The 13,167-nt window shown below is 49.1% G+C and overlaps 5 protein-coding genes across 5 annotated transcripts; 3 read left to right on the forward strand and 2 right to left on the reverse strand.

The window, feature by feature from the left end:
- Positions 1-1,701: 1,701 nt before the first annotated feature.
- Positions 1,702-3,444, forward strand: FMAN_03291 (putative carnitine transporter; the record flags this gene model as incomplete). Its single annotated transcript, XM_041832090.1, has 2 exons — positions 1,702-2,204; positions 2,253-3,444. 2 exons carry the CDS (start codon positions 1,702-1,704, stop codon positions 3,442-3,444), a joined length of 1,695 nt encoding a protein of 564 aa, XP_041682588.1.
- A 478-nt stretch (positions 3,445-3,922) lies between these two features.
- FMAN_03292 (uncharacterized protein) lies at positions 3,923-5,441 on the reverse strand (the record flags this gene model as incomplete). The annotated part of the gene is made up of 5 exons (XM_041832091.1): positions 3,923-4,447; positions 4,497-4,618; positions 4,670-4,706; positions 4,754-4,876; positions 4,926-5,441. 5 exons carry the CDS (start codon positions 5,439-5,441, stop codon positions 3,923-3,925), a joined length of 1,323 nt encoding a protein of 440 aa, XP_041682589.1.
- A 388-nt stretch (positions 5,442-5,829) lies between these two features.
- On the reverse strand, positions 5,830-7,176 carry FMAN_03293 (uncharacterized protein; the record flags this gene model as incomplete). The annotated part of the gene is made up of 6 exons (XM_041832092.1): positions 5,830-6,178; positions 6,227-6,316; positions 6,372-6,547; positions 6,604-6,777; positions 6,839-6,965; positions 7,019-7,176. 6 exons carry the CDS (start codon positions 7,174-7,176, stop codon positions 5,830-5,832), a joined length of 1,074 nt encoding a protein of 357 aa, XP_041682590.1.
- A 384-nt stretch (positions 7,177-7,560) lies between these two features.
- FMAN_03294 (trichodiene oxygenase) lies at positions 7,561-9,481 on the forward strand (the record flags this gene model as incomplete). The annotated part of the gene is made up of 7 exons (XM_041832093.1): positions 7,561-7,858; positions 7,910-7,970; positions 8,030-8,291; positions 8,349-8,555; positions 8,616-8,930; positions 8,992-9,102; positions 9,164-9,481. 7 exons carry the CDS (start codon positions 7,561-7,563, stop codon positions 9,479-9,481), a joined length of 1,572 nt encoding a protein of 523 aa, XP_041682591.1.
- Positions 9,482-10,527: 1,046 nt separating this feature from the next.
- Positions 10,528-12,094, forward strand: FMAN_03295 (uncharacterized protein; the record flags this gene model as incomplete). The annotated part of the gene is made up of 3 exons (XM_041832094.1): positions 10,528-10,691; positions 10,744-11,200; positions 11,261-12,094. 3 exons carry the CDS (start codon positions 10,528-10,530, stop codon positions 12,092-12,094), a joined length of 1,455 nt encoding a protein of 484 aa, XP_041682592.1.
- Positions 12,095-13,167: the final 1,073 nt, after the last annotated feature.

A 13,167-nucleotide genomic window follows, 5' to 3' on the forward strand; every position in this document is an offset into this window, starting at 1 on the left:
ATTCTTGGAGTTAATATCAGAGAAGTAACTGAAGCAGGATAAGAGCATCACCTCGGATTCTTTTCAAGGAGCAGCTGCAAGCATGAAACAGACAGCACTCTGCAAGGAGCACAAGATACTATCAATGTCACTCGATAGTCGGGCGTTACTAGGCTGATCCAAGCTCCTGGTAATGACTAGCGTAAGGAAACGACAGTCGATATTAAGCCCAAACATCATTATCAAGGCATGAATGGGATGTTATCAAAAACTAGGGCGTGCCTCGTCTATACTTGCCAACCTCCCGTTCCGTCCCTGTTGACCTCCACTGTCTCGAGAGTGGGAGTGGATATCTCTAGGTAGAGAGAGCACCAGCCAGGCCAGGCTCCCTAACTAGCCCCATAAGCTATAGCGGCCAACTCAGTAAACAATTCGCCGCAATCACAAAGTCAAATTAATCGAGCTACAAGTGATCCAATCAACTCCGGTCGAAATAAACGCTCAGGATCGGTCAATTTCTCAGTCTTTGCCACGATCGATAAGTTAGAGTTTGCCGTTTCGGCTGAAGAATCCGAATAAATACGGTGTGCGCGGTGATTGGCCAGCGCCCAGAGCTTCTAGATTGCAAACATGGTGGTGTTCTATTGGAGTCTCTCTTGGAGAAGTGAAGCGAAGTGGTTGCACGTCTGCGGAGATTCCGTGAGGAGCTGAGCTTGAGAAGAGAGAAAGATGGTGGGAAGGTGAGGGGATTGGCTAGGGTACTTATCGTGCAGGGATCGGGATGAGAATCCGAGGATACGGGCAGACTCTACGGCGTACAAGGAAGATGATAAGGGACTGACCTAGGTGAGCTATTTTGCGATACCTTAGATAAGTATCCTATCTACAATGGGTCCCCTTCAAGGCTATTGAGAGAGTGTCCATACGACGGAGAGATATCGTCTGTAGATTACCGAGATTCACGTCTTCACAATGAATTACCCTATTCGTACGTGTCGCAAATGTTTGTGCCACACCAAAAACACATAGAACAAACCCCTCACTCATCACATGCGCAACGCCCAAATACACTCCAAGTCTAGACCAGACGTAGGCACAGTAGCCGTTACCCCCCCCCCCCAAACCCAAACTAGCGATTTCAAACAAAGGACCTGGGTTGTCAGTGAAGGCTGCAGGATGACAACAGTGAGTGGTTTCCCTGGCCAATTGCACGACCGCCAAACACACCACATTCCACCGTCTGCACGAGCTAATCGAGTGCCGATACAGGCTTTCCCCAGACCTCAATCAGTCTTGGTTCGGTGGACCCGGTCCCAAGCTCTTCCCCGTGGGGAAGACCCATGTCGTTTGGTTCAGCTCCAGGCATAGTGAGGTCGGACCGTATCCACCACCATGATCTATGCGTGGGTGACCTGCACTGCAAGGGCCTGGACCCATGGGCTAGGGGGTGATAGTGGCTAAGCTAACCTGCAAGATAAGCTCTTGTTCCAACTAAGTACCTGTCCCAACGACACCATGCGCGTACTACCCAAGCATGGTTCACTGCCTGTTATCTCTGCCTCTGCTCGACACTATATAAACCGCCATGAATCCACTCACTCCAGCCTCTTCTCCTCCTCAGACCCTCGACTCCAACACTCTTCACCCCTATCCTCCTCCAATCCTCCTCCTCAATTTCTGTCCCTCTCACAAAGGCTGGTCTGAACCGCCTTCTGCTCCATAATGTCAGACGACGAGAAGAGACGACACTCCAACTCCAAGGGCAGTGCCGTCGCTGGCGATGCCTCAAGCATCCAATATGTCGACGACCAAGGCATGGGCCATCTCCACCGACGCCTCAACAACCGTCAGATCCAGCTCATCGCCGCTGGTGGTTCCATCGGAACAGCTCTCTTCATCTCCATCGGTGGCGGTCTCGCCAAAGGCGGTCCCGGCAGTCTCCTCATCGCCTTCACCCTCTACTCCCTCGTTCTCGCCCTTGTGAACAACTCGATCGCTGAGATGAACACATACATGCCCGTTGCTGGTGGATTCGTGCGTCTTGCTGGCTACTGGGTCGACGACGCCCTAGGCTTCGTCGCTGGCTGGAACTTCTTCCTCTACGAGGCTCTTATCATTCCCTTCGAGATTACTGCCCTGACCTCTGTCATCTCCTTCTGGAATGCTGATGCCCTCAACCCCGGCCCAACCGCTGGTATCTGTGCTGCAGTCATTGTCTGCTACGCGTAAGTTTTGCTTCTTTCGTCAATTGAGCTATACTGATCATATCACAGTCTTCTCAATGTTCTCGCTGTTCGATTCTATGGTGAATCCGAGTTCTGGCTCTCAGGTGGAAAGCTCATCCTGATCTTCCTCCTCTTCGCCTTCACTTTCGTCACTATGGTCGGTGGAAACCCCAAGCACGATGCCTACGGCTTCCGACACTTCTCCAACCCTGGATCATTCACCACATACCTCAGCTCAGGCGACAAGGGCAAATTCGAAGGTTTCCTCGCTGCTCTCTTCTCAGCTTCCTTTACAGTTGTCGGTCCCGAGTATATCTCAATGGTCTCTGCTGAGGCTCAACGCCCTACCTTTACCATCAAGAGCGCCTTCAAGACAGTCTACTACCGATTCTGCATCTTCTTTATTGTTGGTGCGCTCGCTGTTGGCATCGTCTGTGCCTATAACGACCCCAAGCTCGTCGACATCTACTTCGGTGCTGGCGGTACTGGCAACGCTGCTTCTTCCCCATATGTCATTGCCATGACCAACCTTGGAATATCGGGTCTCCCTCATTTCGTCAACTTCTTGATCCTCACCTCCATCTTCTCCGCCGGTAACACATACACCTACTGCGCTACCCGAGCTCTCTACTCTTTGGCCATTGAGGGACGCGCCCCTCGATTCCTCCGATACTGCAACAAGTCCGGTATTCCCGTCTACGCCTTCTGTGTCACCATGCTGTTCCCCTTCCTGTCCTTCCTCCAGGTTGCCAACGGTTCCGCCAAGGTTCTCGGCTGGTTGATCAGCATCGTCACTGGTGGCGGTCTTATCACCTTCATGATCATGTCCATCACATTCATCAACTACCACCGCGCCTGTGTCGCCCAGGGTGTCAACCGCAAGACTGAGCGACCCTACTACGGCTACTTCCAACCCTACGGTGCCTACATCGCCCTCGTTGTCCAATCCGTCATCGTTCTCGTCTACGGATACTACGCTTTCCGACCCAAGTTTGACGTTGAGGTCTTCTTCCAGAACTACTCCATGCAGATCCTCGCAGTCCTCCTCTTTGTTGGCTGGAAGGTCTTCAAGAAGACCAAATACATCCGACCTCACGAGGTTGACTTGGTTTGGGAGCGACCCATGATTGAGGCGTACGAGGCTACCTTCACCGAGCCTCCTGTTGGCTTCTGGCACGAGATGGGCGAGTTGGTGATGCCCTGCTTCTTCAAGAGGAACAAGAGGAGTTCGGAAGTCTGAAGCAGTGCTTCAATGCTTGTATTTGTTTAGCTTGGACATGACTGGATGATATCACTTGCGAATATAGCTCAATTAACATTGTTAATAACAATTCTCACTCTATTTCCTCCTGTGATTTCTTATCTTGCTCTCTCATTCTATGATGCGCAGTTGTTGATGTAGGCTTATATGGTTGAGGCGTTATACGAAGTTTGAAGCCACATCGCAAAAGCGAGGCACGCATCTCAATATCTGCGGGTAATACATTCCAGTGTTCTCACTGCTAAACCTGTGAGAAAATAAGTTGTTTGCAGGCAGGCAAACCCCTCGGCCCTAATGAGGTGTGCAATTGAAAGATGTTCTGAGGTACGATCAACTAAGCAGACTGAACGACTGATACTGACACTTTTTTCCCTGAAGTTCTGCAATTAGCAGAATAGTTCTGTAGATAGAATGGCTATACTGACAAGATTGGAAAAGGTCTATGTAGTACTTGCGCTCACAACCTTGCGCGAGGTTGCTCCACCGTCGTCTCCCGGCCTTCTATCCTCTCAACAGCCCGTTCAAACGCAGTAACAACATCATGCTCACTAATCCACGAAGGGTCCATCCTTCCCTTCACCCTCTGCCTTAACTGCTCATCAGTCTCCGTCGTCGCTCTCTCGATATTCGACTTCTGCCCTGAAATGTTTTTATGGACGATACCCAAGAGCTTATCCAGATGCGGTTTGCGAGTGGCTTCATATAGCTCAAACACTTGTGCAAGCTGAGCCTTGGTCGGCTTTCCCGTTTGTGCTGACGAAGGAGGCCAAATGTGATCAAGCGAGCGGTACAAGGCATATGCATCATCAATGGCGAGTGAGCCCCCTGCTGCGAAGGATCCGCCGTGGGTGTGAGCTGCGTCACCGACGAGAGCTACACGGTTGGAGAAGCTCCACGCATCGAGAGCTGCGCCGGCGTAGTTGGGGAAGAGTTTGACGTAGGGGGTTGCGTCTATGAAAGCCCGGATTGTTGGGTTCCAATGCTTTGAGATGTTAGCACGGTGAAGGATGCGACCGAGAGAGTTTACGTGCTTGGTATAATCTCTTAAATTCCTCAACACTGCCATCTTCATCCCACTTTGCGTCTTTACCCGGTGATTTGGGGTCTTGGGGATCTGCGTGGTATCCACCGACTATGGTAAACAGACCTTTGCCTGCAGTCATGTGTCAGTGACAGCGTTGACGAAGAAGCACTGGACTCTTACCTAGATGCGAATGGAAGAATGTTGTCTCATGGCCAGCCTATTGATCCATTAGCAACCTGTCGGTTCGAGAGCCTTCACCCTTACCCAATGGGCTGCGTCCTCGGGATACTCAAGATCCTTCAATCTTTCGGCATCAAATACAGCGCGGAAAGCGACCCAACCTGTCCAATGCAGTTCATGTTCCGGCACGAACGTCTTGCGGACTTTCTGTCGAGATGTCAGCAATTTTTTGTCACAGAAAATGTCTTGAACTTACTGATCGTAAACCATCAGCCCCAATGACAATATCAGCTGTTGCTGTCGTCCCATCCTCAAAGTGAAGCGTCGCTCCCTCATCAGGATCTGCTTTCACATCAACCGTAGTCTTCCCTAGATGAACAATACCCTCTGGTAAATTCTCCAACAGCGCCTGATGAAGATGAGCGCGATGAAACCGCGCAGTTGCATGTCTCTTGCTCTTCACTGTGCTGTGAACATCGTAATCGATAACTTCTCCCGTCTTCCAGTGTCGGTATATCATATGATGGCCTGACTTTTGACGTTGAGCGAAGCCTTCAGCCAGGGCATTCTCGACACCAAGCCTATCAAGGGTTCTGAGGCCATTGGGACCCAGAGCTATACTTGCGCCGATTTCCTTAAACTCTGGCGCTCGCTCGTAGACTTGGACGTTGACGTTTGGGTGTTTGAGGAGTGCGATTGCTGTGATGAGGCCTGCGATGCCACCACCAGCGATCGCTACCTCGAGCTTAGATGACTCTTTTTGAGCTGACATTGTTACTACAGAGTATCTGAGTTGAGATATTGACTCATCTTAAGTAGATGAACATCACTAATAATCCAAGTCATGGCATCTCAATTGAGTCTTACCCCAAGTGTAACTTATCGGATGAACCCCGACACTGATTCGAGCACGCCATCTTATTCCCCACTAATTCCCTGATTACAGGACGAACCGGTTGAGGCAGCCAATGTCATCTAGTTATCTCGTCGAGATAGCTGATAATGCCATTCACCGAGTATATGACGAGGTACCGATGTCGCAAATGCCAATTTGTAATCTTATTCATGCTGCTTTACTCAAAGAAAGCCCCTCGTTTGCTCCCCAACGACCCAATACCACATAAAAACATCAGAATTCAGCCTCCCATCGTGAGAAAATATCACACAGCAATAGGTTCCAAATCTGACAGGTCCAACACCCTCGTCTCGTGCAGCTTATATCCCTCTGTGGCTCCCAAATATCGCCCTGTCTGGAAGCTCCAAAGCAAGTCACCAAGAGGAAAGCTATGGCATGCCTCGATATATCTCAACACTTCACGATCGATAGATTCGCCCCAGATAGGCATGCTTGCCAGCGCAAGGTACCATCTGCTATAACACTCGTCCTGGAGTTCCCCTGCTCTATCCATGGCTTGTTGAGTGGTGAAGCCATTCTTTTTCAAGACAGTGACAAAGTTGTGCTCAATGCCTGACTTGACATCTTTCTTGTACGAGACGATGTCGTTGTGGCTGCGTTGTATTAGCAAAGTTTCCATGGGTTGGGTGTGTATCACTTACATCCAAGCGAGGTCACAGCCTACAGCTATGCATTCTTGAACAGAAGGGTGCTCAAATGCCTCCTGTGACAAGTTTACATTATGGGCATAGCTGTGAAAGGCATCGTCAATCTCAATTCGACATGAACAATTATTTCAAGACTCACGCGATGAGACTGATGCATGGATATCCACCAACAGTTCTCCTCCGCATTCTGATGTAGTCCTCCTCCGTCCGAGGTTGACCGTTTCCATCGCGTGTCGCTTCGACCTGATGCAGCAGACCGTCCAAGTATCGCTTGTGCGTGACCTTGAACTGCGTCTGGACATCAGGATAAGCCCTCTGCGTACAGAAATGATTAGTAAAGCTCAGTAGAAGAGATCATTAGCAAGAAGTACCTCTTTAACTCGATCCCAGATCGTACGGAACAAATATCGCAAGGGATGTTGCTCTCTGTCTGGAATCTCAGCGCCATCTTCGAGTACAGCCAGTGTATGTCTAATCTCTTTCTCTGCGGCTACTGGGTCTCGGTCAAGTTGACCCTCGTCAAAGTCGTCGTCAAAGTAAAAGATCTAATCATTCATGTAAGTAGGTGCCCTATTATCTCGGAGTGTCTGGGGGTTTGTCGCATACCCAGTTCAGCCAGTCAACCATAGTCCTTAGTGCCTCTGCATCTGCATGAGGAGCCATGGCCGAGGCACAGAAACAGAAGTCGGCCTTTCTGTTCTTAGCCGCTTCGTGCTTGTCCATCTTGAGATAACTATACTTCAGTCAGAATACATATTTGTATGAAAAGAGAGAAGATAAACTCACTCAGCTATGAAGGCGTCTGCTGCGGCCTTGACCTTGAAGTGGTGAGGGTTCACCATAGGCGTCGCAGACATTATGGAACCAAACATGTCCGGAATGCGGACTTCGGTCGGATGACCTTTTCCATTGATCTTTATGTCTCCGTTTATAGTCGCAATCATTTTGATGAAGTTGAGATGTATCGTATAGTTTGTCGAGGCGAGTGATGAGTGTACCGATTTGCTGCTCATCTAGACTTGGTACATGTCGACTTTAAATATGCTACGATAACAAAATATGAAGAATTAACTTCATCTCATGCACCACAGTCGCCTTGGGAGTGTAAGCACGAAAAGATGCCATTTTAGGAATATCCGCTCTCTGTCAGCCAACGATCTGCGACCAGGCATCCTACGGAGCTGGAAAAATACCTATTCGGGAGATCTCTCCATAGCCATAGACCGAAGTTACCAAATCCTTACAACAGATGAACTAGTTAAAATGGCTTGAAAGAGAGTCATGAATATTGAAAGGACAGAAGCTATTGAGACAAATACACCTTCACCATGTCTTCCATCAAGTTCATCATTCCACGTGAAGCCCTGTTCAACACTGGCTTCCTGTCGGCACGTATCTGGTCGCCAACGTCTACTTCATGGAGCATCGTCTACTATACTGCTTTAGCCTTTGGAAGCTTTGCGCTTTATTGGTTATGCCTGGTATTTTATCGTCTCTTCTTGCATCCTCTGAGGAACGTCCCAGGGCCTAAGATTGCGGCGGCTACCAGCTGGTATGAGTTTTACCAGGACGTAATTCTGGATGGTCACTACATCAAGGACTATCCTCGACTTCACGAGAAGTATGGTAAGTGATGGTGCCCTGGTATGTGTGTTTTGGTTGCTGATATGATCTCAGGCCCAATTGTCCGAATGAGCCCTAACAGAGTACACATCAATGACTCAAACTTTTACCACAAGTGAGCACGCAAATATCCCAATGGTAGCTATACATCACTAACCACTGGGATCTCTCAAGGGTTTATTCTACTGGAACAAAGTTCCTCAAGGAACCTGCCATGTTCAGATTCGCCGGTGAACTCGACGCCCTGCCGTTCATCATGGATCCCGCAGCCCACAAAGTCCGTCGCGGCATTGTCAATCCCATGTTCTCGCCCCGCGCCATCAAAGATTTCTCACCTCTGGCTCTTCAGATCATCAAGGGTGCACTGAAGAAGATTGGAGACTCGTATGAGACCGGGAAGCCTGTTAGCTTGAAGCGACTTGAGTCGAACTTTGCTGTATGTCGCACAACACCCCGCCATTTGCTGTGTGTGACCTGCTGACGAGACGCCTAGATGGACATCATCATGAAGCTTTGCTTCGGTAAAGATATGGGCTGTACCCAAGGAAAAGAAGGAACAGAGTCACTCGTTGACTCGATGGTCGCTCTACCTCATAGCTTCAGTCTCATCAAGCACTTCCCTATGCTCGGAAAGATCATGCAGTCCTTTCCCACGCACGTTTTGACTTACATCATTCCAGGATTCGTCGAGTTCCGCAACGTAAGTTCAGTCCATTCTCGCTTCCAGCACCGACTTCGGAACAAGGCTAACACTGTCTAGCAATGTGCTCAATGGGCCAGCGAAGTGCGCGAGAGACATCAGAATGGTGTCTACACCGACGAGACTGGCCGTCAAACCGTCTTCGACGCCATTCTCGACGCTGAACCCGATCGCTCGACCAAGGGACTGGTCGACGAAGCATTCTCACTTGTCATTGGTGGCACAGAGACTACGGTGACGACCATAACTTATGGTGTCTGGTGTATCCTGAAGAACCCTGAGGTTGAGAAGAAGATGCTGGAGGAGCTTCGGACTGTTCAGACGAACAGCGATGGGTTAATGGAGTATCCGAACCTGATGAATCTACCTTACCTGGTGAGTACAAACTAGAACGGTCCGAATTTTGATGTCGGATTGCTTACTGTGATATCTCTAGACTGCTGTGATTCACGAGACTCTTCGCATCTCTTCCCCAGCTCCGGGCATCCTTACACGTCTGGTGCCATCTGGAGGAACAAAATATGGTAGCCACTTCCTACCTGCAGATGTAAGTATTCCCATAACCTTGACTGAGTATTCTAGTCCTCGCTGACACGGCCTCCTCCTAGACTTCCGTCTCAACAGCCCAGCGTCTGATCCACTACGATCCAGCCCTCTTCCCGGAACCCGAGACCTTCATGCCTGAACGATGGCTGGACAATAGCGACAAGGCTTCCAAGAAGAATCTGATTCCGTTCAGCAAAGGGCCGCGTATGTGCGTTGGCCTGAACTTGTCCTACATGGAAGCCTACGTCTTCCTCGGGAACCTGATTCGACGATTCGACCTGAGTCTGCAGGACAAGGACCAAGGCACGCTTCGTTGGAAGGACTACATTGCTCTTCATATTGAGGACGACGTTTTGATCAAGGTCAATGGGCTTCGGTAAATGCATCTGTGGGCCGTTTTCTCGCGAGTCGGTGAGGTTGATGGGAATGTCTGCAAATAGGTAGGTATTGATGGCAGCTTGAAGTAAAGAGATACTCTAGCTTAGAATGGAATAAATATTCGGAACAAAAAACCTCAATCTCAGTTTTTATTCATGCTACTGTTATCTTTACCTCCGATGGTCCTGAGCCGTTGGCACGGTTTTGTTACTGTAATCTCCAAGGTTGCAATTTTCTGGCGTTGACACAATCAGGTCTTGAGGCAATCTCTATCCGACTTTAAATTGTTTAGCCCTCTCAAAAACAAACTTACTGCGTTCAGAATTAGATAAAAAACAATGTTCTAATTTATGCACCTGCCTGGAGGAATTGTCGATGCGTTGTCGAGATCTCTGCACATCGCTGGCTCTTCATCGCACTCCCAACAGATATTCGCAAGTCTCTACTGACGGTACTGATCACCCACTAAATGGTCCACTTAGCAGTTCGTTCATTTATTACTCCGTGCTTATGCCTTTGTGTTGGACCTCGTCTACGACGCGCTTAGGCATTTTCCCATTGACGATGTACGGAGTAAGAAGGAACCAACCCTCCACGACGATCATTATCCGAGCACCACCGCATTTTCGTATTTGTACTCCATCAGGTGATTTTCCGTCATAATATTCTCCTTTGATCCAACGGAAATACTCCAATTCGATGCCGTATCCCTGCATCTTGGCATACTATACTATATATGGTATCTTTCCGAACATCCATGTAAGACAAAGATCGCCAAAACATGACCGACAGTAGGGGAAAAGGCATGCCTCTTCTGCTTCACTGCGCTTTTTTTCCCCTTCTCGCAACATCTAATCCTTCATGTTGCTGACAATTGACTTGGGCCAAAGGTCTGCTTTGCTTGGCTGCATTAGAAATCCTTTGCTTTGGCCAAGCCTATGAGATTTCTCGACCGACGTTGACTGGAGCGGCTGTACCTATCGTAAAGTCGCTTACATCGCAGTGCAACAGGCTCAGGCTCGCAAACCCAGTATAGCCGCCCTCGAAAATGGAGTCCAAGGTAGAAACAGGCCCTGCGGCGACAAGAAATGAGGATGCCTACTCGGTCTGGTGGGAAGAGCAAGCTGATCGCGACCCAGAGAACCCCATGAGCTGGTCAAATGGTCGGAAATGGGGCATGATTGCCACAATATCGTTCCTCTCTTTCTTGACGTATGTACCCCCCCATAGTATTCGCAGAGGAACGTCGCTTACCCGTGCGCAGGCCACTCGCATCGTCAATGATGGCACCAGGAGTGCCCCAAATAATGGAAGAGTTTGGAAGCTCAAACGACACCGAAGCAACCTTCGTCGTATCCATCTTCATCCTTGGCTTTGCCTTCGGACCCTTATTCATCGCGCCACTCAGCGAACTTTACGGTCGCATACCTATATACCACGTCTGCAACAGTCTCTTTGTAGTCTTCTCAGCATGCTGCGCTCTGTCGAATGGAGTGTCCATGCTAATGGCGTTTCGTTTCCTGTCTGGAGTATCTGGCGTGGCTGTCATCACTTGTGGCAGCGGCTCTATCGCTGATATGATGCCACCGGAGCAGAGAGGTCGTGCCATCTCCCTCTGGTCCCTAGGACCATTGACAGGTCCCGTCGTCGGTCCGGTATGCGCAGGGTTTCTTGTTGAGGCCAAGGGCTGGAGATGGGTGTTCTGGATCATCACTATTGTTGTAAGTCTCGAAACAAATCGATATGATCCTTTGTACAGTAGAGTCTAACCTTTTCGCCAGTCTGGAGTCGCTGTCCCCGCATCATTCTTTATCTTGCGAGAAAGTTACGCGCCAGTGCTTCTCGAGAGGAAGGCTAAACGCCTCCGTAAAGTGACAGGGAATGAGCTGTATCAGCCTCGAACGAAGAAGAAAGGTACCGCCAGAGAGCTCTTTCTGGCGGCTATCATCCGTCCAACACGCATGTTCTGCCTCAGCTTCATAGTGATGGCGATGTGTGTCTACCTCGCCGTGGTGTACGGTATCTTTTACATCCTACTTACAACATTTACGTTCGTTTACAAAGACGCTTATGGCTTCAACTCCATAGGCGCTGGCTTGTCCTTTATTCCTGGCGGTATCGGGAATATCCTGGGACTTGCTTATGTCGGAGTTCTCAGCGATAACTTGATCAAGAAGCGCAAAGCCCAAGGTCTTGAACACCAGCCTGAACAGCGGTTGCACCCCATCATTAGCGTACCGACTGGTCTAGCTATGGCGTTGGGTCTTATATGCTACGGCTGGACTGCAGACAAGCAGGTTCACTGGATTGCCCCAATGATTGGAACTGGCATCGTTGGATTTGGCATGCTTGGTATTTTTATGAGTGTACAGACATACTTGGTTGACATGTACACGACTTATGCTGCTTCCGCCACGGCGGCTAACACAGTACTGAGAAGCGTATTGGGTGCCCTTCTTCCTCTCTGTGGACTACAGCTCTACGATAGTATGGGCTTGGGGTGGGGAAATACGCTTCTAGGCTTGATCGTGCTTTTTCTTGCGCCATTTCCATGGCTGTTTTATCAATATGGCGGGAGAATTCGACAGAGTCCCAAGTTCAGGACTGACTTTTAAGTCAAGCCAGTCAGACAGACTTATGTATAATTATTCATGGCAGTTTCAGCCACCTACCATTCTTTGATAGCCTATATCCATTGTAATAAGATCAATTAAAAACCGGGAAGAACTATCAGTGTAATATGAGGCCAGTCTACGACACATCAGGTGTTAAAGACAGGTTCTTGGGTCATTCAGCTGCATCTGTGAGTTCATCAGGTAGCTATGAATATGACTCATTCATGAAGCATGAGACGTGTTGATTGTGTAAGATCACATGGCCTCGCCATTCATGAATAAATGATCGGCAGAGACGCGGATACGCCCTATCTCACGCCTGAGCCACTGCAGCTAAGATGAATGACTCCTGGTGATTACTGTTTAGTTCTGATCCCTGACTGTCGCCAAATCCGGCAACTGTTTATTTGCTCCTCTCTAGTGGGATTATCAAGGACCCAGAACCAACAAGAGTCCCACACACAAATAGGCTGAATCAGACCTAAGGGTCCACTAAGATAAATTTGCACCGACTTTATTTGGGCAGGCAGTTGATGGTCCGTATGTGCCGTGCCGCTATAATCCATGTATGTATGCCGCAACCTAACGCGTGGATCAGTGCCGTGAAGAAAAAGGTCCGTCCCACACAGTCAGAGCGTTTGGCGACCGGGCCAATAAGAAATGTTTAAAACCAGCAGAGAAACGTCTGAAACAGCCTCGGGTGCAGCAGCCGGGGTAAACGGAGCAACAGCACCATCTGAACTGCCGTCCGTGAAGTCAATATTTGGAGTTGTAGCGGACTTCAATCTAAATTACAGAAGTCTTTTCACGAGCTATGATTAAGAGTAAGTACCGAGAGAATAGAGATATATGGCTAGTAAGTATTCAACTACCTCGCTCTGGCATTAGTTAAACGGCCCGGGCCGTATCGGCTCCGAGTCCCGGCGTTTAGATTAGTTATAAGATAGTTCGCGCTCTGGGCTGACACCCCGGGATTGGGGGATCGAAATGCTTGTATTATTCTCTGCGGCTTATACATCCGCAAAACGACTTATTGTGGCAAACGGGGTTGCATTTTACCAAATCTCTTCCGA

Source organism: Fusarium mangiferae, assembly GCF_900044065.1.
Source record: "Fusarium mangiferae strain MRC7560 genome assembly, contig: FMAN_scaffold006, whole genome shotgun sequence".
Lineage (NCBI taxonomy): Eukaryota > Fungi > Ascomycota > Sordariomycetes > Hypocreales > Nectriaceae > Fusarium > Fusarium mangiferae.